At 31.5% G+C, this 13,566-nt stretch overlaps 2 protein-coding genes across 2 annotated transcripts; both read right to left on the bottom strand.

Moving 5' to 3' along the window:
• Positions 1–172: 172 nt before the first annotated feature.
• Positions 173–3,613, bottom strand: LOC146999319 (peroxynitrite isomerase THAP4-like). Its single transcript, XM_085821868.1, has 5 exons — positions 2,800–3,613; positions 1,845–2,021; positions 1,078–1,140; positions 661–804; positions 173–319 (listed from the first exon to the last, which is right to left on the bottom strand). Exons 1-4 carry the CDS (start codon positions 2,950–2,952, stop codon positions 739–741), a joined length of 459 nt encoding a protein of 152 aa, XP_085677994.1. The 5' UTR covers positions 2,953–3,613; the 3' UTR covers positions 173–319; positions 661–738.
• Positions 3,614–4,178: 565 nt separating this feature from the next.
• Positions 4,179–6,518, bottom strand: LOC146999318 (uncharacterized). Its single transcript, XM_085821865.1, has one exon. It carries the CDS (start codon positions 5,583–5,585, stop codon positions 4,482–4,484), a length of 1,104 nt encoding a protein of 367 aa, XP_085677991.1. The 5' UTR covers positions 5,586–6,518; the 3' UTR covers positions 4,179–4,481.
• Between the last annotated feature and the right edge of the window lie 7,048 nt (positions 6,519–13,566).

Raw genomic sequence — 13,566 nt, 5'->3', positions numbered from 1 at the left:
TTTTAAATGTATATAAGGAAGCAATTTAATTATACATTAGTTATCAACTTACATTAGAGCCTTCACAAATAGATGGTATTTCATTGCAAAATGAGGCTAAAGGCTGTTCTTGCAAACAAACGTGAAATGTACACAAAGAATTTGTAAATGCTGATGAAATTAATTACATTCCTTTTACCCCCCCAAAAAAAGTTAATAGAAACGTTTTGTATAAGCAAGCAATTTAATAATACACTAATTATCTACTTACATGAGATCCTTCACAAATAGATGGCATTTTATCACAAGATGAAGTTGAAGCTTGTTCTTGCAAACAAACCTGAAATATATATATAAGAAATTTAGAAATACAGATAATATAAACTACATTCATTTTAAGAAATAATTATTTTACATAACATTTTATAATTCATAAATAGATAATAAATTGTTAACACTCAAAACTCAAAAATAATTCCATAGCACAACAGCCAGATATAGTACAGCTGTTTAGCAACCATAAGACAAACAATTTCATATTTCAGAAATGGTATAAAAATTCATTAATATATGTAAAACATATGACATTTAATAGCTGCTCAAATGAAAACATAGCATAGATTCTTTACTAGCAGCTGTTATTTAATCAGAAGGTAATGCTAAATGTTGTTGCAAACACACCTGAGATGTACTGTAATGTACACATTTGCAACCACTGGTGAAATGAAATAAAGTGCATGATTATGAAGATGGAAACGTTTAAAATACTTCAGCAGCAAAATTTATTTCTCCAAAATATGAAGCTGAAGGTTGTGGCAAATGAACCTAAAAGAAATTATAATATATGAAATATGTGGAAGTGAAAGAAATTATAAACTCTGATCGGATAAAAATAAAAACAAATAATCATTACCATTTTAAAAGTAACTTTCAACTTATAAAAAAGCATAAATACATTGGACTGTTCATAGCATTCATACTTCTTAAACATAAGTAAATATTACGTTAATATATTTTTAAATTTTAGAAACAGTGTTAATATTTTTAGAAAAAGTTTATAATACTAAATATTTAATAACTGTTCAAATGAAGACTTACAACAGATGGTTCAGCAACAGAAATCGCTTTAGTTGATAAAGGTAAACTGTGCAGCAAGCCACCCTCAAGATGCAAAAATTATGAAACACATATAAGTAAGGATACCTGAAAATGCTGATAAATAAAATATACTTAATGTAATTTTAATAATAAATAATATAAATAATCCTAATAAGTTTTGTAAATCTTTAAACAAAAAATAACAACATTCAGACAAGACATATAAGACATTAAAATATACATTTAAATCAATGTATTATGACTATATTATTGTATTACTCAAGATTAAAGTTATTAATTTCAATATTATTTCTTTTACTTACTCCATACATATTTCCCTCTATTTATCTGGAATTTAAAATTAAGCAAAAAAGCAACTTTAGTTTAATACAAATTTTGATTTAAACTCTTTTGACTTTGAAGGCAATCAGACACAGGTTTCTTTCTTTTAGGAGCAAATTTGAAGAAACCAGACCCATGTATGACTGTCCTCGAAAAACTACAAAAACTTTATCCAAAAACTACATCAAATTGAGGTTTTATGCCTAATTTTCAATATATGATTATAATAACAAAGTACATACTTAATTATATATATAACAACAGCAAAATTTTAATTTTTTAATCTAATCTTAGGGACTGTAATTACAGCTTTATCACATAATACCTTAATTTCAATATTTTGATTCTTTTATAAAGCAATTTAGTCCATTTGTAATAAAAACATATTTTTTTTATGAAAAACCATAAAAATAAAAAACACATACATTACAAAAATTGGATGTAACTGAACGGTGCTTTGGTAAACCAATGCCTTTTACACGCTTTGGGGTCAACAGTTGTGGGGGATTAGGCACACTGAAAAGAGTTGGCACAGCATTGGGCTTGAGTTTTTTACGCCCATCTTGCCTAGAGCATTCAAATTGATTTTCTTCAAAATGTACCTGCATATCTAACAAAAGCATGCACGAAATTTAACATTAAAATCAAAAGCACTAGTATTTAATTACAGTTACATATATTATATTAATTTAAGAATGTAATTTTCTGATAAATTTAAATTTTTTTTTATGAAAACAGAACAAAATTTTTAAAAAGTAATCATGTTTGTAAAACTTCTTAAAACATATTTCCTGCTCACACACTAAAAATAAATTTAAAGTACCTATAGTTAAAAATATAACATTAAGATTTACTACTACAATAAAGGATAATAATGGGATCAAAATGATTCATCGAATATTTAAATTAATATTTAACTTCATAAAAATGTCTAAAAATACAGAATATATTTATCTTACTATAAAGAAAAAACAAAATCATTTATTATTTGGATCATACCATCCAGTTTTTAACATTGGCGCCAACTATCCGATTAGGCGACAATACATCAGAATCAAAACATAGAATGCTACTTTAAATCACCAATCGTACAGTAAAATTAAAGAAAAAGGCACATCACATTTCTAACTGAGCACAAAGTTTACATGAAATGTATGATACAAATTTTACAAACGGTATAAACTTTTCACGATAACAAAAGAAACAACATGAAACAACGATATTTTACTGCACAAACACATACACATTCCGCAGTTGATTTTGTACTTATAAAATCAGTTGATCATCAATAAGTGACAGTTAAATGAAAATGAATATTTTAAAGTACCAAGAAGAGTAATTTTTCTAACATTCTATGGAAAAATACGAAGCTGAACTTACCTCACAAAGATACGCTCCTGGGCCCGGGATCCATTCATCTCGAAGAGAATTAACTATCCATTTTCTTCGTCTTTCTTCATTTCTAGGGAAATGAAACATCCTAAAGTTATTTTTAGACTGATTCGAACAATTTGGTACAGCACAACCATCCATATTTCTGAAAATTAGGTCGGAATCGATCCACAAATATGTCAAGAAATCAGTGCTAATCCAATAGCGAATACCAACAAGTTAGCTTCAAAATGGATGATGATTCAGCTCCCCTTTATAGTAGCCTTAGGTACAGCGAGTACGTTTTTTAGGAATATGCGATCGCGCTAGAGAACACTGTGAGCACTGTCAGTTTAATTATGGCCACCCGGTATTTTGACAAAAAATCAGGCTTTTTCTGAAATGACATGACAATTTTTTCCATATTTCGATTCTACAACTCAAATTATTTCTAAATATTAAATTTTGTATAATTTGGTGCGAAATCTATGGAAAACTTTAAAAATTTATCTTGGCAAATTCTTTTTAGTTTGTTCCAAGAATAATTCACTTTGCAAAATTCTTAATTTTTATAGCAATCTACTTTCTTTCTTTTTTTCATTCATGCACGAGCAGAAGAAAGTTCCGTTGTTCATTCTTTCAAATAATATTTAACAAACTGAGTAAACCGCATTTTCGTTATTATCGCTTCTAATAAGTACGCCAAATTTCAAAATGTGCCAATATGTAAATTCATGTATATCTCAGAAAATTTTGAATAAAAAACTAATTTTTTGCAACTATTCCTACAAATACATCTACTTTAAGATGATGTTAAAAATTTTATAGGCTATAATACAAAAATATTTTCCAGAAATTTATAAAAAATATTTAAAAGTACAAATTTTAAAAATAAATCATAAAAATGTGCGAATTACATTTGGATTAAGCCTAAATTTCAAACTCTGGAAGAAGAAATCAAGTAAGTTTAATAAAAAAAAAAAAAAAAAGAGAGAGAGAGATTTTAATATAGATATCAAATTCCATCAGCATTGAGGAGCTAAAAGTTTGAGAGCTATTATTTAAAAACTACTCGTGTAAGTTTTACAAAACTTGGCAGTTTGGCATAATCCGAGTCGTAGAATCGAAATACAGAAAAAAATTGGTATGTCACTTCAGAAGAAGTCCAATTTTGTGCTAAAATACCTATATGAGAAAAATACTATATATAAATCTAATGTGTATCCTAAGTCACACTTTCGAGACATGACAAACGCAAGTTGAATTCTATCAATCGGCCCAGTGGAATGAGAGATATAGAACTGTCCCATTTTTTTTTTTTTTTTGTGCAGTGTAAAGAACTCCAGAATAAGCTTTGTATAAAAATAATTTTAAAATATGCAAATATACTGTTATAGTATCAGAATTTTTATTAAAATATTTTATTGCATATATGTCAGATGTGAATATATTCCATAAATGTGGTTATATCCCCATATTTAATATCCTTTTCTAAAACATAAATTTATGACAATTTTCTTTACAAAACACTCCACAAAGCCATTCTTTCTCATAAGTAGACAGTCCTAGTGTATTTTGCCATGATTAAATAACTAAAACTAATCCATGAGAATCTCCTAGTTTTTCATATCTTGAAAATGTGAGGTATGGCATTTTCTCCCAGAAGCATAAAAATATCTTCTGCTAACTGATCATACATTTAATTTATGTGATTTTTTTCCTGTGTGCGTGTTGCGGAGATGTTTATCTAAAATATATTTCAATGCAAATGATTTGTAACATATATCACATGTGTAGGGTTTCTCTCCAGTGTAACAACGCATATGTGCAATTAAGTGATTTTGCTGTGCAAATGACTTACTACATATATCACATTTAAATGGTTTCTCCTCTGTATGGATACCCATATGTTGAGTTAAGTTATATCTCTGTGCAAATGTCTTGTTACATATATCACACTTATGTGGCTTTTGACCAGTATGAGCACGGCGGTGTCTGTTTAAGTTTCCTCTGTGTGAAAATGTCTTTTTACATATATGACATTCAAGTGATTTTTTACCACTATGGGTTTGCATATGATCACTTAAGATACTTCTGTTTGTAAATGGCTTACTACATATATCACATTCAAAAGGCTTCTCACCGGTATGGGTTCGCATATGATTCATCAAGACACTTTTGTGTACAAATGATTTCTTACATATATCACATTGAAGGATCTTCTCACCAGTATGGATATTCATATGTTTCTGAAAGGTACTTTTGTGCTTAAATGATTTCTTACATATATCACATTCAAAGATCTTCTCACCAGTATGGATATTCATATGTTGCTTAAAAGTACTTTTGCGCTTAAATGTTTTCTGACACAAATCACATTCAATTAACATCTCATTGGTATGGATATGCATATGTTTCTTTAAATTACATTTCTCATCAAATGCCTTGATAGATAAATCACATTCATGCAGTTTTTTACCAGCATGGATATACATGCATGTATTTGAGTTATTTTGGAGTACAGATGACTCATTACATATGTTATATTCAAGAGGTTTTTCATTACTGTGAATTAGCATATGTCCCTTTAATCTCCAAGAAAATTTAAATGACTTAGTGCAAATAAAACTTGTTAATGGTCTGTCGCCAGTTTTCCTTACAAATGACTTCTTACATACATCACATGTATAAAGTTTCTCACCTGGGTGAATATTTGTATGTTTCTTTAACATTTTTTTCACATGTAAATTACTTGTGACATACGTCAAAATCATTTGGCCTTCGATGGACATCATTATCCATGTTTCTCTAGGCCTCTTTCACCAAACAATAATTAGCAATAAATGCCACTTTCATATGGTTTGTCATTTCCAAAGGTAATATATATATATAAAGTTACTCAGTTTATACAACTATGTAGATATTTTGCAATAAACACGACACTTGAATGATTTCTCACAAGCATGGTCATTAGTGTGCTAATTTTTAAGCATGCAAATGGGTTCATTATTGTATTTATGTCACACAAATGTGATTAATCTTCCTTATTCCTTTACATGTTTCCCTTTTTTAGTTGAACTGGATTATAATTTTGTGGAAATTCACTGCTAAATAAGTCATACAAATTTCTCTGCTTATTTGCTTTGGCACAATTTCTTAAGCAATTCAGTTCAATCCCTTATAAAAAAGTTTCAGTTCTTTTCAGAACTTTTTTTTACTTGAATTTAATTTGAGTAATGAGTATAAGTAAGCACATTCGTAAGTAAAAGTATCCTCACTCTTTTATACATGTATTTTTGTCTGCAATTCTTGCAGTTTTATTAAACATATATGCCTCTTGAAGATCAGATTTTAGACTTATATACATGTATGTATATATACTGGAAATCCGTAAATTATCGTTACCCACAAATGAATTTAAACACAAACAACTTTCTACTAGGATAACGTCCTTTCGATAAATATCTCTGGTCCATTCCATTCATCGCTTGTAAAGAACAAACTGCTATCAAAAGTTACGGACGCCTTTCAAATCACTCAAATGAACTACTAGTTCTCCAGATGAATGAAAGAAGTATTTATTCAGTTAAAATCCTGGGTTTAATCCTAGTAATCGGTGCACATGGGATTTGGCTACTTTTGGCGAATTTATGATAAGTAGTAAACGGGACGCATATTTCACAAGTGCACATTTGTGTAGCCACCGAGGGTGGGGCTTCTAGGATGGATCAATGGGCATCCAGTAATATTTCTGACCTGTCACATGACCTTTCGCGTGCTTTAAAATTTAAGTAAAATGGTTTAAAATATTTTGCCACGCAATTTTCTGTACAAAATAATTAAAGTACCGTCGAGTTCTGAAAATTTTCATTGCGAAGTTAGATCAAATATAAGCGAATGTGAAGATTTTACTACCTGGTTGAAAGAATTTAAAATAAATAAAAACACATTTTGGATACTCCGCAAAAATATCCATGTGAAATATTACTTAATAAATGGTAAATAAGATGAACAAAGAAGTATGTGATAAACATCTGAGCCCAAATGCTATCTTTATATAAAACTATGCATATGAGAAAAATATTTACACCAATTATATATGTAAATAGAAGTCAGAACTTTTTATTGCGGTCTATATGAAAAATTATTTAAAAAAACTATACGCTCGAATTTTCTTAATTCACAGGTGTTAATTAAATGCATAATATTCGAAGCTAATTATAGCTTCGAATCATTTTAATTATAGCTATTCGAATTATAGCTTCGAGTCATTTTCTCGATGAAAAGAGCGATAATATGCCGTGAACATCAATCCAAATATTGTGATAAAAATCGCGAAAGTAAAATGTCAGCGATTAATTAAACTCATGAAACGAATGCACAACGAGATTTTCTTCTACTACGCCATACATTTTTTACCGCGAAACAAATGCAAATTAAAACGTAAACGAAATACGCTCACATGCATGAAGATTTAGCGTCACAAGAGCAATAGACGCTCATTGGTCTATTTTCGAAACCCCTCCCTCAGTGGCTACGCTGATGTGCACTTGTGAAATATGCAAACGGAACGCGTATTTCCAAACCCTACCCCACTTTTCGAATTTTTGACGTCATGGACAAATCGCCTGAATGGTAATTATTGAGCATGCGCGGAAGGGCGAGAAGTAACATACAGACAGACAAATTAACAAGCGCCTGGCCCCAGCCACCACCCCAAGCTCTTATTGGACACGATTTCTGATGTCAAACAGTGACGAAAAGAATTCTCTGCAGCATTTTTGTGCGCCAAAAGCTTGAGCTCGAGATCATTTTAGCGCTGAAACAGGCGAAGCAATGGAATAATTTGCCCTATTTGCGAAAAAATTACAAAAATAAAAAGCAGCTTCAGAAATATATTGTTAATATACATAATATTAGAAAAAAGGTGCAATTCGATGTGCAGTCTATAATCGTTTAGCAGTATTTTGGTCATTAGACGAATATCGAAGTCATTTGACAATAAACACTTTTTATAAGATATAAAAGTTAAGAAACAAAACAATAATACATAAAAAAGCAGAATGATAACTCCAATTGACAAAGTCAAATAAACGATATTATAAGTATTTTACGATTTAAAAGTATCTTATAACTTTATCTTATTTTTAACCACAAACGAGGAGAAATTAATGCCTAGGATTAGAAAGTAAAAAATTAATCTGACTAAGAACAATTTTGATACCAAACAATCTCTTTATAACAAGCAATAAATGAAAGGAAGGTTATTTAATTATCAAACAGTTCATTTTTATAAAGAAATAACTAAATTTTACATTTATATCACTTTTAAAAACACTTCTCTGCAAAATAAACCGCTAATTCATGAAAACTGCGGCAGACATTATTAACACAGTAAGAGTTAAGTGCTATTTTTTGACATTGCTGACGAAGCAAATCTTGTTAATGGTCTCCTTTTATATGAAATTATAAAACACATTTCTTAAATATCAGATAGCGCTATGAATTGCATTGAATACAGATTGCTTAGCCAAACACTATTTACGCATTATAAAGTTTTATCTATTCCATTAACATGATTAAACAATTTATATAAAAAGTGCCGACATATTTTCTTATACTCTTAGGTTCGTTTTAATTGCAAATATTCTGTTACATTGCACAAATTCGCATTAACACAGGAGAGAACCAAATCCAAAGTAGTTATATGTTCCTCTTGACATAACTCAAACGAAATAGATGATGGAATCTTTTCAGCCTGACGTCATAAACGGCAACCAATAAGAACAGGGGTGGTGGCTGAGGCCAGGCGCTTGTTTGCAACACCAGGGTGTCTGAGCCTAACAAGCGCCTAGACAGAATTTTACAGATAGCTGAGACCCTGAAACCGGAAGAGTTTACCGAAAATGTGTACTTTTTCCCATGATGCCTTTCGAAATCGCTGTAGCAACTTAAGGTTACCAAAATAAATTTTGAAACCAAGTGCATTGTTCAAAAGCAGCCAAGGTTATGATTAGTGCTGTAGAAGTAACGAGAAATTGTGTACCCGTAAGTATTCGTTACTCGGTGAACCAGTACTCGTTACTATCGTATCGTTACTCGTTACTTTCAGTAAAATCGATCGATATCCGTATCCTGACCCTATTTTATCGGTCTACGGCCCTAAAAAGGGCCTTGAAACGTCGCATCGCATTGAATCACGTGAGCTATTCTACCCCACGGGAACTGAGTAGTGCTGCGATAGGGAGTTTTGCGTACACATCGTTAAATGTAGGAAGCTCCGACGTATTTCTGAGCTGTGATTGGTTTAAAATCACCTACACGGAAACTATATTTGGCGACAATATCGCCAATGGGAAAAATTAAAGACATGTCTTGTTTTGCAGCTTTTAAATCGTTTTGTCTATGGTGCCTTAGTTTGCCGATTGTAATTGAAACTGAAGTGTGCTTGATTAATTATATTTTTGGCAGAATCCTGAATTTATTTTTTATATGCGCATATAATATTACTTTATATTTGCGCTTCCCATGTACATTGACTGAAATGTTCATAAATTTTTACTTCTATACCGTAAATAATATAACAATGTATACACCTATATTTATGTTATTACCGATTTAAATTCATGTTCAAAATGTTTTAAATTACTGTAACAATAGTGCAAGCTTAGTATTTCGTTTCTTAATTGCTGAAATTTATTAATATTACGTTTACTTTTGTTTCCTTGTTTAATTCAAAAACATGTCTTTAATTTGTACAGAACCGTATTTATGATACGAGCGTATGTCATTTTTATGTGTGTTTCAGGCATACTGCATTTCATTACAAACATCAAATCTGTGTGAAATAAATATGTTGTAAACATACAGGAAATTCACTTTTTATTAACAATATTTATTATTTGTACTACTGTGTCACATTGTAGTAAATTTCAAACTTTATTTCATCTTTGTTATATGAAAATTAGGCTAAATAATATGATGTAGTGGTTCTTTATGTTCACAGTAACAATTACATTTGTTACTCAATTTTTTATTCATATTACAGTCAAAAGTCGTTAATTCGGACACCCATAATCCGGAATGATCTATAATCCGGACCTCAAAGCTAAAATCTTTCTCCGCATGCGCCGCATTGACGCATGCGCATAGGCGTTTTACTCGTGCGCCCAAGACATTTACGACTGCGCATATGCGTCTGCGCAAGTGCTGAATACGTTTTCGCGTGCGTGTTTAATGTATAACGGACGGTATAAGCTAAAATTATCTAATTATCTATTTCAGTTAATGTTGATGATTGCGTTGTTCCTTAATCTTCGAATTGGATCCGGCTTATTATTTTTTGCAGACTGTAAGAGCAATTTTCTAAAAGTAAGCTTGAACTTTTGATTATGTCAAATAGAATTTCCGATGCTGGAGCTCCCAAAGGATCTAGAAAACGAAAGTATGTTTCGATGTCCATCAAACAAAAAACAAATTGCTACAAAAAATGGATAAAGGCATATTCTTTGTTTATCTAACCGTTCCGAAATCTGTTTATCAATTTCCCGCTGCTCTGCGCGGGGGGGGGAAGACGTCGCGGCGCGCAATGAACTGGAAGTTGATTTGTCAACACTATCGTTATCTTCAGAGCAGATGTTTTTATTTTATTCGGCATATAATTCCTTACTAAATGTAGTATTTAATTTCGATGTACTCCGTCTTTGATATGATTTAAATCAAATTCCTCGTCATTATAAATACCACGAATACAAATCAAATAGTTTTCTGGTTGCAATTTTCTAATTTCGGCTATGCATAAGGTATGCTTTACGCAACCGCCCGTTGAAAGAAATGTTTAATAAAGTAAACAAATAAATATTGGGCTTCTTTTTTGGTAAATTTTGATACCCTTTAGATCATAATTGCTCATTATTTTATAAATTACGGTTTCATATTTTTAATTTTATAATTTCTGCATGCCATCTTACCAGATTTAAACTGATGATCTATAATCCGGAAAAATCGATAATCCGGAATCTTCGAAGTCCCGACGAGACTTTTGACTGTATTTATTAATGAATTATTTATTCATTAGGCTAAGAAACTGTCAGAGAAAAATTTTGAGCACCTAGAAGAGGAGAAATTACTAATTCAGAAGTCAAACAACAAAAATCAGCGTTATATTTACAAAATTTTCACAGGACTAGTTTCGATGGTTTTACCGAACCATCATCTTCAGCTGCAAAACCGCAAATGAACAAGATAGGAAATAATGATTAGATAAGATAAGAAAGCCTGGACAAGAATAAGCAAGTGGCGCCATCTGTTGGCGAAACCAGAACAAAAACATAGTTTCTCTAAAAGCCGAAGGCAAATTTGGATTGGAATTAGGATCGTTAACTAGAACAGAAAGATTTTTATGAATGTGAAATGCCTCTAGAAAATCCAGTTCTCCAATGGAAGATGTTTTTTGAATAATTTTGGCAGCAGAAAAATTGAAAGTGTGATTTTCGGACCAACAATGTTGAGCAACAGAAGACTTCTGTGTTTCCTTTTTTCTAACATATGCCTCATGTTCTTTGACGCGAAATTTTAAGGCTCTCTTAGTTTGGCCAATGTAAATTAAACCACACTGGCAAGGAATCCTATAAATACCCCAGGAATTCATATCCGGAATGGGGTCCTTGAGTATAGAAGTTGGCATTTTATTGATGGGAGAATAAACAACCCGAAAGTTAAATTTCTGCAAAATATGTGCAACTTTATAGCTAATTGATGGAAAGAAGGGAATGACAACAGAATTTTTATAATCTCCTAAAATAAGAGTGTGGCTTTTAGTGTGTTGAGATGAAAATTTTTTAACTGCTTGATTAATAATGTTGGGTGAAAAGCCCCTGTCAATAGCTATTGCTTTTAAATAATTTAGTTCTCCATCAAGGGCTAGTTTGGAGGAGCAAACTTGAAGAGCACGGAAAACATAGGAATAAAATGAAGCTAACTTTTGTTTAGTCGGATGACATGATTTAAAGTGTGGTGGAAGGCAAACCGATGAAGGTTTACGGTAAACTGTAGTACTGAAGTTGGATGTGTTACGTGTGACCAGAATGTCGAGAAACGGAAGAGAATTGCAAGTCTCAAGTTCAAAAGTGAACTGAATAGCAGGATCAATAGAATTCATTGTTGAAAGAACTTTATTTAAATCATCTTTATTACCTTCAAACAGGGTAAAAGTATCGTCTACGTAGCGGAACCATGCCGGGAAGTTTAAAGTTTCAAACAATTTTGATTCATAATAATTCATAATAATTCATAATAATCATGTAGATATCAGCCAGGATGGGACTGAGGGGGCTTCCCATGGCTAATCCATCAGTTTGCTTGTAATATTTATTTTGGAAAACAAAATGTGTTTGTTTCAAACAGAGTTGAGTGAGAGAAATTAGCTCATCAATTTCGATGCAAGAGAAATGAAATTCGCGAAGTCTGGTTTCTAGACATCTTAATGCACCCTCCACTGGGACATTGGTGAATAATGATTTTACATCAAAAGAAACCATGAGTAAATTACTAGGAGAAATGTTTTTAACCTTTTTTACAAATTCTATTGAATTTTTTATGGTGTAAATGTTATTGTCTAATAGAGTGGAAAATCTAGAAACTAAATATTTAGCTAATGGATACGAGGCAGTACCTAAATTTGATACAATAGGGCGGAAAGGAATACCACTTTTATGAATTTTGGGAAGAGCATATAATCTGGCACAATTCGCAACAGATGGGATAAGCGAATGTTTTAAGTTGCTTGAAATGATTTGCGAAGATTTGATCGCAGTTTTTATTTTGGATAAGTCCGAAGGTGAAGGATCTTTAGGGATCAGATTATATGGTCCTTCGTTGACACCATCGATGTAAGTGTTCTTATCCATGACGACTATCTGGCCATCTTTGTCGGCCTTTGAAATGATAATATCCGGGTTAGAATGAATTTCACGCATTGTAGCTCTTTCTCTCGCAGTGAGATTTGGTTTCAAAGGTTTATTATTGAATTTCACATTATGAGCGATAAGATGCCTAATCATTTCTTTCTGTGAATCTGAAACTTTACTGAACTTGAAAGCTTTTTCGATAGGAGCCAAAATCTTTGGAATCGAAGGTTTACAGGTTTGTGAGAAGTTAAAGTTATATTTTAGAATTCTCTCTTGTTCTTCTGAAAGACTAACATTAGAAATATTAACTATTGGCTTGGTGTTTACAATGGGAAGATTTTTTGAACTACTTGAACTGGAAGACTGTAAAAGAAGTTTTTCGAATTTAACTGCAAGGGTGTTTTTATGACGGTTAACTGCATTCTCCGTTCTAGACCAAGACTTTTGTTCAAGGGCAGTGAATTTTGGATATGAATTAGCGAGTTCCAGATGAAGCTTATAGAGTTCATGTTCAATTTTGGACAATTGTTGACGTGTATCCCTTATCACGGACCGAAGTAAGGCAAGCTTGCAATTTAACAGAATTCTTGAAACGCGACTCGAAGGTTTTTGATTAGATTTGATTTGAATAAAATTGGGGATCAATTTTTTATATTTACATTTAAGTAAAAAGTCAAGATTATTCAGGAATTTTTGCCGTTTCAGGCGTAATTTAGTGAAACGATTAACGGATGAAGGCATGATAAACAATGCAGAAAATCAAATTAAATTAACTGAGCAATAATAAAGTACACACAAAACAGCAGAAAAATCCCTCACTGAAATGAATAGAAAACAAAACGTTTGTAAGCAAAATGCATGAAATCAG

Source organism: Stegodyphus dumicola, chromosome 1, assembly GCF_044657685.1.
Source record: "Stegodyphus dumicola isolate Sdum_Otavi_A_Nest chromosome 1, ASM4465768v1".
Taxonomy (NCBI): Eukaryota; Metazoa; Arthropoda; class Arachnida; order Araneae; family Eresidae; genus Stegodyphus; species Stegodyphus dumicola.
This window is presented reverse-complemented; position numbering and strand designations above follow the sequence as displayed.